This window comes from Pempheris klunzingeri, chromosome 14 (genome assembly GCF_042242105.1).
Source record: "Pempheris klunzingeri isolate RE-2024b chromosome 14, fPemKlu1.hap1, whole genome shotgun sequence".
NCBI lineage: Eukaryota > Metazoa > Chordata > Actinopteri > Acropomatiformes > Pempheridae > Pempheris > Pempheris klunzingeri.
This window is the reverse complement of record NC_092025.1, coordinates 4,768,291-4,783,085: the sequence shown is the minus strand read 5'-3', so window position 1 is coordinate 4,783,085 and position 14,795 is coordinate 4,768,291. Positions and strand designations below refer to the sequence as shown.

General features: G+C 42.2%; 1 protein-coding gene across 1 annotated transcript in view; it reads left to right on the top strand.

Annotated features, from left to right (window-relative positions):
• Positions 1–14,795, top strand: part of dlg2 (discs, large homolog 2 (Drosophila)) — a 166,485-nt gene that overhangs the window by 125,968 nt on the left and 25,722 nt on the right. Inside the window, exons 8-14 of the mRNA XM_070843077.1 lie at positions 2,261–2,314; positions 3,373–3,423; positions 5,446–5,570; positions 9,002–9,171; positions 9,564–9,700; positions 10,629–10,773; positions 11,688–11,850. Of these exons, the coding sequence (XP_070699178.1) occupies positions 2,261–2,314; positions 3,373–3,423; positions 5,446–5,570; positions 9,002–9,171; positions 9,564–9,700; positions 10,629–10,773; positions 11,688–11,850 (845 nt within the window). The remainder of the gene's footprint in view (positions 1–2,260; positions 2,315–3,372; positions 3,424–5,445; positions 5,571–9,001; positions 9,172–9,563; positions 9,701–10,628; positions 10,774–11,687; positions 11,851–14,795) is intronic.

The following is a 14,795-nucleotide window of genomic DNA, read 5'->3' as shown; positions in this document are numbered from 1 at the left end:
CAGCTTTTTTTTTTTTTTTAAACTCATCATAATATATACAAAAACAGAGGAAGATAAAGAAAGAATAGAAAAGTCTGGTTTCTGTAAAACACATCCCCACTGGTGCACCAGCGCAGGAAAGCCACACCAGACAGCAGATTTAAAAATTCCTGTATACAATGAGATAGAGGCAGTGATAGGAGGAATCAGCACTGTGTAAAATCGTTTGGCGAGGGCTCGCGTGCAACCAGCGTTCATTGATGTGTAAAAGTTCCGTACTCCAGTTTTAAAATTGGTTTGATGGAGAAAAATAACTCCATCTCTAATTCAGCAATGGGATTTTCTATTTTAATCTCCCTTAGCATGATGAAGTTTGTATTGTTTTTATGGGTTAGAGAATAGAGCAGAAAGTGAATTGGGCCAACAGAAGACCTTAAACAAACCCCCCAAAAAAGATCACAAAGTTCACTCTGTCTGCTTTCACATCCACTTAAATGTGATTACTTCTGTAAAATATCGGTCTCATTTGTATTCCCTTCTCTACGAAAATACAAAGGAAGTGATTTGTGCTCGCTGTAACAGAATCAGGCCAAGTGTGTAAACGCGTTGATGGAAGTATTTTAGTGAAGCAGGTAGTTAGACTAGTTATGTACACTGCCTGATGATGCAGGATGACCACCACTTTATCTGGCTGAATCTTTGCTAAGACACTGGAAGCTTAAAAATAGCAAACTGATGGAAACCGTTTCCGCACACTTAGATCTAGGCAATGAATCGCTTTAATTGCCAAACTTTCAGTCTATTACACTTCATCAGAGCACACAGTGACAGGTACACTGCCTAAATCCTGTTAGTTTGACTAAATGCTATTAATTCAGATACGGAGATGCAGATGCTTAGCAGAGCAGTACGAGAGAATATAATTTACTCTGAAAGAAATAGCTGCCTTATTTTTTCCCAATAAGATCTGCTGGGAATCTAAAGCAGCAGCCAGTCCTATAGAGTGTACTGGGGTCATGTAAGCAGTAGTCTCAGCTGTATAGTCGCTGTGATGGAGACATGAGCGGACAGGCTGGCTCTCTTGCTGATGACATGTGCTGTCACTGGACTGATGACCAAGCACAGTGTCTTATCTTTCACAGCATCATGTCAGTCAGATGCATAGTGAGTACGCACTCTGTAAGGTACTCTCAAACCACACTATAGCAGTGACATTTGTGTGTACAAACTGCATTCAGTGTTATAATCCTGTAAAATGTAAATTATGCCTCCAGCCAAGGAGGGTAATAGGTGCGTGTTCTAAAATTCAAACATGTTCAGTCACAGTGGTGCTCTCATCTTTAGCACAAACTGTGATATACTGAATGTGCATTCTTTTTATTGTAATATTTCACAGGAGAATGATTAGCTCTTTCTTTTGCCCTTGTTTGAGTTCTTTTCATCTTGTGGCGACAAAATCAAAGGGCGAATTTCAAAGGAATCTCCACATGCATCCTTGAGCAGTGTGTCTCATTCATCAGGCTCCTTGTTTATGTGCTGTAAACTGAACTGCTGTTAATCTGATGTTCAGTCACTGCTCTCACGTTGTGGCAAAGCACAAAGTTGCTCCCTCAGGATTTCTGTCTTTAACCATCTGTTCATTTCCTACAGGCCATCGGGAGAAAGCATTGTGTGTGTGTGTGTGTGTGTGTGTGTGTGTGTGTGTGTACTGGGTGACATTGGTTTTATTTCATACAGCACAATTTATGACTGCAATATTATTAACTGACTGGAGGTCATATTTCCAAAATACATTACAGAGCAGGGAGGAGTGTGGCAGGACTTCCTGAACTTAAAGAGCTTTAGACAGTCTTACTGTTGGCGAACCATCATCGTACATTTCACTCCAAGCTCCCATCCTTTTCAAATCATAAATTCTGCAGTCACAAGGACTGGGCCTGTTTGCTAACTGTGGTGTCAGAATTGCAAATCTGCATAATGTTGTACAAACTTACTACATTCACTCATTTCCTACCTGTGTTCTCCTTCCTCTCTCTTGTTAAAGCCATTCAGCTATAATGACTGTATCAGAGTGCTGTGAATGGGAGGGGAGTGTTTCTTCTGCCATCCAGCAAATGGAAGTCTGTTAAATTGTTGATGATACAGAGATCCACAAGCTTGTCCCCTGGATACATTTATGGAAAGTAGGACATTTTTGGGCCCGGACGTTTCTCCGTGACTAAAACTTAAGTCTTCTTTCCCCCTCTCTCTCTCTCTCTCTCTCTCTCTCTCTGTCTTCCAGGCCAGCCCTGCCCCGATAATAGTCAACACAGACACCTTGGAGTCAGTTCCTTACGTGAGTCAAAATTTTTGTGTCTTTTTTAATGCACCTATTAGTCTTTTTTAGAAGAAGATCAATACGTGCAGCAGATTGAAGCACACTGGAGTAGGAGCACATTAAAAGAATCAGTCTTCCCAGTTCTGCTCTTGGAGGTGAGATGGTATGTGTGGCATAGTACATTTTGATTTTGTAACTTATCTTAGTAAAACAAACGAGGTCACAGTGCTGAATTATTAATGTTTGTCATGAATAAATGACCAGCAAAAGACTTTCACCTTCAGCACTTTTCACAGTGTTTTACGTCAGAACAGGTAAATGAAGCTGTGGTGCAGAACAGAAGCTGAATAAACATCAAACGCTACACAAACAGGGATTGGGTTCCAAGAAGTGTTGTATTTTTTATGATAAAATTGTCACAGTTGGCAGTTACACACACTTTTCTTGTGAAGAAATGAGGACAGGAAAGCTTTTGCCTCAGCCAGTGACTTTATTTTCCTGCCAGACAACATTATTAACTTTATTTTGGCACTTGCTTCTTGTGATGGAGCTTTGAGTATAAACTGAAGAGTCTGGTTTGGTCTACAGGTCTTGCTTGCTTCTTCAATTAAATGAAGTTGATGATAATAATATCTAATGCTACTCAGAACTGATGCCCAACTGGGAATATGATACGCAGCATCTCATACTTGCTGTTCTTGTATGAATGCCTAATGATGGAGGTGCTTGCCGCTAATTAATCACCTCAGTGAGATACAGGATGAGACTGACTCCTCTGTAGCTAACCTCCATGTTGCAGAAATAGCAAATGTTGATTAACCATCACCTTAAATTGTCTCCCTTGAGGTGGGGACTGTTTAGCACAGAAAGCTCGTGTGGACCTGCAAAACATCTATCTCCTTCAATTTAAGTATGTTGACTGGGCCTTTTTGTAGAGCCTGTGCGTACAGTACCATCAGCCTCTAGGAATATAATTCAATATAATTATTTTGCTTTTATTTTCATTTTGAAGCAATGTGTGAAGGGTTGAAAAGTGGAGGGGATGACTTAGCTCAATCTATTTTCTGTTTCCGCAGGTCAATGGCACAGAAATTGAATATGAGTTTGAGGAAATCACTTTGGAGCGGGTGAGTATCTCAGATCCCACAGCTATGTTTAACCTCACACAGTCTAGGGGAACATGCCTTGGCACTTAGGTGCTGTGAAATGGTCTTCTGAGGCTTTTAAAGAAGATGCAGAACAGTGATAGAGGGGAGTTTAAAACATCCCTGCTGTCTAATAAGAGGATCTACACCCACTAATCTGTGTACATGTGTACATGAGCTTTGGCCTAAAACGGATATAACAGGGTTTTTAATTTCCCTAGTATGGTTTGTCTGGGACCAGTTAAGACTTTATTGTGTTACACAGTTTTTCCACCATATCAACATAGTGAGGAAAACCTCACGCTTGTTGTGTGTATAAACATCACAAAAGGATTTCCATGATCACGTCACCTAAAATCACCATAATGTTTACATGGTTTAGCACCTGCCCACCTGCCTTTGGTTAGAAGCTGATTTGACTTGAAAATGAATTCACGTAGATGTTTGGTATAAGGGCGAAGAGCATCAAACTGTTTTACCCCTCACAGTCCTATATAATGATGTGTGCACTAAAGCAGATGTGGCACAGTTGGCATGAGCTCGTAAATTAATCTCCAAGTCACTGAGATGGAAACATCAGCCAAGTGGATACTAACAGGCGCAGAGTGGAAGAACTATTAGCTGCTCCAGTATGATGAGGAGCAGAGATACAGAAAGATCATCAGCAAAGGTTGGTGGGGTTTCACCAACCAACTAAGCCTGCGCTGGGGCTTCAGAGAGGTCAGGTTTAATGTACGATAGACAGCCTCCATCCATACTACAGGACGGCCATCTGATGATGGCCAAAACCATCTTGTGTCGTCTCTGAGCACAGACAGACCCGTGTCTGGTCCTCTCAAGTCGTTGCCCTGGAGACCTGAACGGTTTTTGATTCAGCGTGCCGTGCAGCGCCCTGCAGGGACACTCAGTGGGTTTTGTAATCAAGAGAACGTGCTATTCCCATCAGCTAACAATCTAATCAAAGCTTGACTCTCATTTTGTGAGTGGGCATCCAGGGGATTTTATGAGCTTACAAAGTGCAGCTCCTACTTAGATAGACATGGTGTGATCCCTTATAAATACAATATTTCATAGCACAGTCATGACAGTAAAGAGCCTGTGACCAGGATTCTCAGCACTCATCTTATAATGGCAGACTGAAGACTTAACACCACTGACCGCTGTATAATCACACTAAAAGCAGTGGCACTATAAGGCCATGCTGTTAAATCATGAATCAATATTTCATTGACTTTTAAAGAATTAAAAGTCTGGGGTGTTTTTGTTGTTTGCACAGTGCTGTCAAATGGTACACAAAGCTTCTCTCATCCTGTGTCGTCCTGTGATCCTCAGCCAGGGGTACTTGGAAAGATTGTGGAGTTGCTCAGCTGATTTGACAAACATACACACAAATAAGATCATATGTGTTGTCACAATGAGCAGTAACAGCTGCCATAGACTACAGGAGCGGCCCCTGACCAACCTGAGTGAACAGCTGAACACCACCTGCTGTGATTGACAGTATGTGAAAACCAGCCAGCCAGTGAGTCCAAATAGATAAGAAAAGGATAAATGGTTGAAATGTAAAGCTTCTTCCACTGCAAGAGGGAGTTGTACAAACTCAAACCTGAGTCCAAGCCAGTATCCAGGATGGAGTCCTGCAGGAAAACTGATTATAACAATATAATATTGGATAATTGATAGTGGTAAATAATCTAGTTTAATCATCTATGCTATATCTAAATATTTAAGAACAATAGCACATGACTACAGTTATGTGCATTATATGCATTGCATCGCAGCATCTTTGTTTTCTCTCCATTGAAATTATAACAGCGACCTGAGTCTTGTTTAGTTGTGTTTATATCTGCAGTTGGACTGTCTGTACACAGCCCCAGTGAAGGGAGCTGTCCTCAGACTGTGTCACAAACGTGCAGCTGATGTTCTGGCATTTTGGAACACTACATAGACAATAATTGGGCCTGTAGAGTCCATGTTGTCACTAACTGCTTTCCGTGGCCACAGGGTAACTCAGGGTTGGGCTTCAGCATTGCCGGAGGGACGGATAACCCACACATCGGTGACGACCCTGGCATCTTCATCACCAAGATCATCCCTGGAGGGGCTGCAGCAGAGGATGGACGCCTGAGGTTAGTCACTATAGTATCTCCTCATACAGGTTTTTAATAAGAGAGATAACAAGTTTTCAAACCTTTTTCAAAAGAAATGGTTTTGGGAAATTGTCTCAAAAAAAAAGATCAGGAAAGAAATCTCCTGTAAGAGGATGACTTAACGTTAATCTCTGTCACCCCTCACTGGGGACTGGATGTGTCACTGTTTACTCCTTTACTCCTCCACTCCTGCCCTGGACAATCTACCTCATCTATTTGACATATTATACCACTGTACAAGTGCATTTTGAAGTGTATGAAGAACTAAAGCCTGTGGATCCTGCATAACCTGAGTCCTGCAAACTCATTTTATCTCTATGAACAAATGATAGTTTCCTCTTTAAGATTTCTTGTCCTTTAACTTGTACATCAAATAGAATTTATTTTGGCAGTTGCACTTGAGTGTCTTTTCTTTCCAGTTAAAACTCACAACAATGAACCCTCAGTACTCTGCTGCTCCAGCTCTCACTGAGCTCTGAGCCCACACACTGAAGCAATACTGCTTAAAGGTCGACGCATCATAAGAAAACGTGAACACTCTTACCACAGCGTGATTGACAACAGATGTTTTAGAGCATTTGGAGCTTTTTCTGATCAAATGTAAAGGCGCATGAGCCAGTAACTGCCAGGACTCCATTGCATCTTCACACCCCTGACTGATTTCTCATATGAACTCTGGATAGTGTCCAGAGAATCAGGCCCAGATATTGTCTGGAGTTGCCCTTTCACACATGTAGCAGGCTTTTGTGTCGTGTCGCCCTCTGGAAATATTCTGTTTAGTTTAGGCGAGTTGTGGCGAGACATGATGCAGAAAGTATAGTTAAGTACTGCAAAGTTTTGTTTACAGCACATCGAAGACAGCGGTGATGCTCCCAACTCATCCGTAACGATGACTGTTTTTGCATCTATGTCAGTCCTACATATATTTAGAAGTATCCACAGAATCAGCAAAAGATTGGAGAGTACAGATGTTTGTATTCTACTGGTTTCATACCCGTCATATAATGAGAAACATTATCAACACTCGCCTGCTGCGAATTCTGCAGATGACGACTCACCTGGACATTACAGGGAGCTGCCAGGGTTGCAGTGCGTGTGTGAAAGGGTCTCAAGCCTGTCTTTCAAATCAAATCCAAATCAAATCAAAGACTTTATTGTCACATGCTCAGCAGTCACATGAAGCAATCACTGGCAGTGAAATTCTTGTGTCTCTGGTTCCCGGTAACACTGCTAACAGTATCAAAGAAAAACACACCAGCAAGTAAGTAATATAAAATAAGGTATATACAACTAAAAAATAATAATTAAGAAAATAAAATAAAATGTACAGCTAAATAGATAATAGATGGATGCTGCGGTCCGACGGCCAGACGGCAGCAGGCAGAACAGTTTGTGGCTGGGCTCTTTGAGGTTTTCCAGTTGTCCAAGAAGCAGCATTAGAAGGTTCCCCTGTACTTACAGCTGTAAGAACAGGATTCTGGAAACCTGTTCCTCATATTTTGTCCCTGTCTGTGCATCATCATTTAATAATAAATAATAAAGAGGATTGTAGCAAAGCAGTTGTCTGTATCCTGCAGTAACTTCTCAAAGTAGCACTGATGGATTATGCTGGTTTTGGTTGCAGGCCCGCCTCTGTTTTTTCTCTAGCTGCAGCTCTGGAGCATTACTGTCATATCACAGATGCTAGGGCGCAGCGTAATGCATGCACAGCCTCAATCTCAAGCAGATCGCAGAGGAATCAGGCCGAGAATAAATCACACTTTGCCTAATTGATGGTCACCCACTCCAAGGTGGGCAGCAAGACTAATGTATTATGGATGGAGGGGAAGTCTAATTCTAACTCTCTGTTAGGATGATGGGGATTTGGTTTTCTATAACATTATAGAAGCCAGCCACACATCCTGCCGCTGCTCTGACACACCATAGCACGAAGGAGAACTGAGCACACTTAATGCACCGGCTCATCTGAGGGAACTGCTTGGAGGCTGTTTTTCTGCAGAGGTGACAGCATGGATGTAGTCCACTAAATCCACAATAACCATACCACTCCAAAATGTCTCCAGTATATGAATCTCAATTCTCACTTTATAATCTCTTTTGTTGGATCTCAGTGCTGACTTGTCTCATGATGTAGAGCTTTTCAATAATTTTGGCTTTTTGTTCATTCAGTGATCACCAACAAGAAAATAAAAATCCATCCATCCATTTTCTATACCACTTATCTGTCAGGGTCGCTGGGAGCTGGAGCCAATCCCAGCTGAATTCAGGCAAGAGGCGGGGTACACCCTGAACTGGTCACCAGCCACATACAGAGACAGACAAACACTCACTCTCACACTCACACCTACGGGCAATTTAGAGTCACAAATTAACCTAGCTTGCATGTCTTTTGGATTGTGGGAGGAAGCCGGAGTACCCGGAGAGAACCCACGCTAGCATGGGGAGAACATGCAAACTCCACACAGAAAGATTCCAGGTTCAAACCAGGATTCGAACCTGGAACCTTCTTGCTGTGAGGTAACAGTGCTAACCACCGCACCACCATGCTGCCTTGAAAATATGAATTAAAATTAAAATTAGATTAAATGAATTGTTAAATTATTAAAGTGAAAAAATGCTATTTTTTCTCTGCCTCCCACTGTTTGAAGTGGGTGTGTATGTCATCATGTGATTTTGTGTGTGTGTGTGTGTGTGTGTGTGTGTGTTGGGTCCCAGCTGGTCCCCATGAGCACCCCCAGGAGAGTTGTGTCCTTGAGTGCCAGGGCATGGATGTTTTGGTCGACACCTCCAGGGAATTGAAACTGAGCCGTTTTCTGTTTTTTACCCACTTGTGTGCTCACCCACACCCACACACTGACTCATAGTCTACCCCACTCTGTGTCTCTGTCACACATCACAGACACACATATACGTACAAAGTGGATTATCTGCACCACATTGTCTGCAATCTAAACTCATGTATGAACACATGGATCACAGAGAACATGAACTACTGTCAACAACCACACAGTCAACTCTCATCAAATGTGTGTGCCAGAAATACTATAAACATGTTAGTGTGTATTGACAAAAGTTGCACAGTATTCAGTTCAGCCTATTCTGTGTAGATTTGTGTGTCTAATTTCTAGCCTAAAATTGTTGTGCTGTCTCATTTTAGCTGTGACTGAATGGTCAATAAAAAAGACAACATCATATGATTCTATGAAGCTGAAGCTTTGCCACTGTCAGATAGAGCCTGACTCCCTAAGGAAATAGTCTTCACATGAAGCCCCTTTCCCAAGGTGGCTGCTGTGCATCTGCCTTCCAAAAACACCCTGGCAGTTTTTGAAGAATGAAATAGAGTGATTGCAGCTTTGCTCTTAATTACAACCAATAATTATCATGAATAATCCACACTGTTCCTCTTCCAGAGTAAACGACTGCATCCTGCGGGTGAATGACGCAGACGTGTCTGAAGTTTCTCACAGTAAGGCAGTAGAAGCCCTGAAGGTGGCGGGTTCTATCGTCCGGCTGTATGTGCGGCGCCGCAGGCCGATGCTGGAGACCATCATCGAGATCAAACTCATCAAAGGACCAAAAGGTGGGCTCAGACTGACAGCTGATAACATTCACTTCTGTCCTGCCGTTGATGCTCATGTAAATACTTTCCTGGGGTGTGGTAATCAGATTGATTTCACTTCATTGGTCACTGTTCCTGCAGCATGTTTTGTGTGTTTGAATCAAATGAATTTGACCATGACAAAAAAATAGTGGCAGAAAACTTTCAACTGTGTATACACATAATATTTAAACACGCTTCTCCTCTTGGTTAACCCAAATGAAAATATTTGGCTACATATCCTGTATATCATGATGCACGTGCATACATGCTGCATACAGTGGTGTAAATGATGCCCAACATAAATCTGTCATACAAACAACCTAGACACTAACCAACTGCTTTCATATATATGCGCACACACACACACACAGGGCTTGGCTTCAGTATTGCAGGTGGAGTTGGAAACCAGCACATCCCTGGTGACAACAGCATATACGTCACCAAGATCATAGATGGCGGGGCAGCACAGAAGGATAGCCGGCTACAAGTTGGAGACAGGTTGTTAATGGTGAGTAGACAAATGAAGATCAGTGGCCTCTATCTCCTCCTTTGGCCAGTTTATTATACCAGCGGGGTATCTGATGACTGGCAGGGCGTACATGTTGATGGATCAGACCTTGTTCTTCCCATTCAGCTGACTTTTCAGGACCTACCTTACATATATAATATAATATAAATCACTTAATAATAATAACAGAATTATAGAAATATAATTTCCACTACTCAAAATGAAAGTTCTCGGAAATTCAAACACAGTTCCCAAAGGCTTCCGATATATATATTTATATATATATAGATATATAGATAGATAGATAGATAGATAGATAGATAGATAGATAGATAGATAGATAGATAGATAGATAGATAGATAGATAGATAGATAGATAGATAGATAGATATATGCATATCTTACACAATATATTTTTATAAAAAAATGTTTAAACTATAATATTCTGCATTTCAAAACGATAGCGACAAACGATAACAATGGGATGGTGAATCTCTTCAGTAAGTAGTCAGGATCTTTGATGATGGCCTTGTTGCCCTATGACATCCTGTTGGTGAGTTTTATGAATGACCTGTGTAGTGTCTTTATCATGTTAATACAATGGTCTCTATTAAATTGACAGATATCCCAGAGACTAATGGTGATTCCACAAATCCGATGAAGTGATGAACTGAGCCTCCGACACACATTTTGAAACCATAAAAGTGGCAGCCTAGTGGCTCAGGAGTGCAACAGCACGGCTCTTGAGGAGGGCATCCCTCTTGCTTAACCAGTGCTTAATTTAATCACCTCCCTACTGTCGTGCTCTCCACCGAACACCATCTGTTATAATCCAGTCCTCTGGAGGCAGGGAGCACGCTGGACTAATCTGAACTGAGCAGTAAGAAAACACAAGGCTGCCTCTAAAACTGTTTGTGTGCCTGGACAGGTGAACAACTACAGTCTGGAGGAAGTGTCTCATGAGGAGGCTGTGGCCATTTTGAAGAACACGTCAGACGTGGTCTACCTAAAGGTCGGAAAGCCTACCAATGTCTACCTATCAGATCCCTATGGGCCTCCTGATATCACACACTGTAAGTCCTCACCTCTTGTATTTGAACTGGTTGGTCATTAGTAGACAAGTCATCTTTCATTATAAAACTAGACAAGCTTTACTTCGTAGATATAAAGAAGTGTGTCATGCATCAACCACTGCTTACTACGCATGACGTGTGTGTGCACTGAATCCCTATCTGAGAGCATGACGTTGAATTACTGACCACATGTTAGCAAACAGTTGCCTACTTACATGTCGAGCAGAAACAGAGCATCATCAGCATTAATTCGAGGTCATGTTTGTGTGAGTCCAGTGTCCTGAGTGAAACTGACTGGCTCTTTAGCTGCTAAATGCTCCGCTGTCTTCACCAGCTAGTTTCTGACTGTGTCTGTCTGCTGTTTGCTGCTGGGTGGGTAGTGTACAGTGGGCTTATCAGAGTTTATTCACTAAAAGCAGCTGCATGCTGTTGCTAAAAATGGGGCTGATGAGAGTGCTGAGACCGAGCAAAACAGTAAATGTTATGTTAAAGCAAAACAATGACAAGAAAAAGAACTGCAGAATTGATGTTTCATTACACCCAACCTCTCTGGTTTACCCTCTCAGCTGGTGCCACATTTTCTGTGAAACGTCAACTTAAAGTTGTCCTGGAAAAGTATTTCATAACACTCACCTTATCTTTACTATGAAGTTACACATGTGGAACTCACTGTCATGGAGAGATTCTTGTTTTTTAAAAGTATATTTTCATCCTCGAGGAAACTTCTACTTTTATATTTTGAATTTTAGCTCCACTACATAGTACTGGAGTCAGATTTTAATCCCAAATCACTGGATTTTGACACAAACTGGAATAGAAAGCAGTGTCTGGGCGTCACGGACCGTGTGAGCTAGTTTATGCTTATGGTGCTGCAGCTACCACACTGTTTTCACTCTCTCACTCTTCCTCCACAGCTTTCTCTCCGGCCATGGAAAATCATATCTCTTCCCCCATCAGTGGCACTCTGGAGTACAAGTCTGGTCTCCCCCCCATCTCCCCAGGGAGTTATTCCCCCCTCCCTAAGCACTTACTGGGGGAAGAGGATATAAACAGGTTGGATGGTTTTTCCTTCTTACGGTAATTACCTCCCTTCCTACCAGACTACCAGAGCTACAGGTAGAAGCTTTGTCCACCCCGTCCCTCCTCCCGTCTCTTCCTTGTCCCGAGTAATCTATGTTGTTGTTTGGAGCATCTACTTTGTTTCATTAAAAAAAAAAAACCTAACTCAGAGTCTGTGTCCAGTTTTCCTGGCAGTGTTTTTCAAAAAACGAATTCTGGGACGTAAAGGTGACATTTAATGAAAAAAAGATATATAAAACATAAAACAGAGGGTTCCCAGAATCAGCCATTTGAAAACCACTGGTCTGCTGTAGTCGTGTATTTCTGTTGTGCTGTGTTGTGTTTGCAGTTGAGTGTCTCTTTTTATGATTTAATTCTGGACAGTGTGTTTAGTGCTATTGTGACACACGACTGAAAACCACTGAGCATCACATCAGAGCCATAGTTCTTATATTGTGTTTTAGTGTTGGTGGTACAGGCTGTTGTTTAGAAAGCCTTTGGTATTGTTGGTTATCAGTGGAAATAGTGTTATAGTGTCCTCGGGTCCAGCAGCAGTAACATCACAGTAAAATACATTTGCTCAATGACGGGTTGAAATGTGACGTAGAAAAAAAAGATTGTGATAGAAAACAGCGGCAGCGCCAGACTCGCTTGTGTCTGTGGTACTGATGTGGCATCGCTACACAGGTACTGTCTTCTCTTGTTTTCCCAGAATAAGTTGAGTTTTTGGGTTTTAAAAAACCAGCCATAAATACAGGTTATATAATTTCAGCTGACTCATGGCACATACCAATTGTTGGAGCTTAGTGAGTCTGCCAGAAGCTGACATAACAAATCCTTTGTCACATCTGTAGATAAGCTACACTTATTAATGGGCTACACTGCTATAACCACCATTTGTACAAAGCAGTGCAAGTTGCAAACACTGACCTTTCTGTGTATATATTGTTGTGGGTAGAGAAAGCTATTAATTAATGGCATAAATCATCTATCCATTGTCTATACTACTTATCCTTCAGGGTCGCGGGGGGGCTGGAGCCATTCCCAGCTGACTTTGGGAGAGGCGGGGTACACCCTGGAGAGCATGCAAACTCCTGACAGAAAGGTTCAAGGTTCAAACCACAAACCAGCTGTAAGGAATTCAAAAGTATGCCAGAAAAATTGGGAGAGCTGTAAAAATGTAAAGCCCTGCAAATGCTTTGGAATGATAGTTATTCCATTGACATGTTAAATGAACTTCAATAACATTTTTGGTTCTTCATGAACAGTGGACAGTGTCACTCTTGTCCAACAGCTGCTCCCAGTCCAAACAGAGGGAAGCTTAACATGTCTTACTGGAGTGAGTCACAGCCAAACATTAGCAGCTCCCACCTCAGCTGCCCGAACACCTAATCCCAAAGCAAGCTGCCATCAGGCTCAGGACCAAGAGGGCCAAATTCCCCATCAAGTCACATCTATGCGTTTTGTCTTTCCGTGCTGCGGATGTTGCCAGAGGTAGACGCTCCCCCTACTGCTCGTCAGACTTAAGGTGTGGGCTTGGTGGCAGCCTCAGCTGGTCTGTCTGTTGGTTGTATGTCACAGCATTTACAGAAAAATGCATTTTTAGGAAAAGTGGTGGACATCACAATGAACAAATGAGCACATGGACTCTATGATGCTTTTTGTCATTGTTGCATGATGTAGCAGGAATTATGCTGTGTTGTCACATTCCATTTGCAAAAAAGGCTGGTGGAGGAATGTTGCAGCAGAGCGATAAACAAAAGCTCATTTCAGAGGATAACTGAAGGACCCCAGTGTTAAGCTTTGTTGAGTAAAGGATTAGTCCTCTATTCTCTTTGGAGTTAAGAGGTTTACTATTTGCTCTCGGCCAAGGCGCATCCCTAACAGCCTTTCAGATTACCTTGCTGACCTAAAGTGTAGCACTCTGACAGCACCTCATGTCACTCTTGTTAACTGTGCTCCACGCAAGGAGTCGGAACAAGCGGTGCAAATATAAAGCCCCATGGATCCTCTCTCTGTGTAACCGATCTCTGGTAGCTTCATTCATTTTGTGATGTGAAACGTCAAAACTTTGATAAGCTAAATTGTAAATGTCAGAATTTTGACACACGTTCCCTCTTTCCTACTTACCCCGGATGTCTTGCGCTCGAGACAATTTGGAGCCAAGCAACTCATGTAGTGAATGATGTCCTGATGGAGACTTAATGGAAGCCAGCATAACCTAGTTAGGGAAGCTGCAGTGGCAGTTCTTCAGATTTGTAGGAATCATGTCATAGTGCCATATCAAAAGCTGTTTTATTATTAGGCAATGTATTGCTGTCCAGATTCTTAGGAAACTCAGCATGTTGTCATCAGGTGTGTTTTACCTTATTGCCTGTCATTGCCTTTTAGTAGAATAGCTATGTTAGATTCAGTTCTCCTTTAGCTATCCTTGTAAACAGTCGTGTGCTTGAGCTCTCTTGTTTGCTTTGACTAATAGTCAGATAGTTCTCCAGCTGCTGTATGGTTTTACGTTAACTTCTAGTGCAGTTTGAAAAGGAATTCAGAAATGCACAGCTACTGTACTTTCAAGCATCTGGACTTCAAAGCCGGCCCGACATAAAGGCTAATATTAGAGAACAAAAGACAATAGCAATGAGCCTCCCCACACACACACACACACACACACCTACAGGTCCTTACAAGGTCAGTGCATTTCGGTCTGATGTGGACTGACTGGCTGGCTCAGCTCAGCTCATTACAGTATGAATGATTCAGCAGGAGAAACAAAGCCAACTGTCCAGTCCCCTCTGACTTCTGCATCTCACCAGCGGGTCATCATCGAGAGTCTGCGCAAGAACAGAATCCACGAATCAAAGTAGAACAACAGCCGGTGTAAAAGATTTGGTTCCAGGCATGTTTTCGACATTTCTAATCTCTGACCTCTGACTTCAGCTTTAGCCCTGCAGTGTTGGCCCACCTCA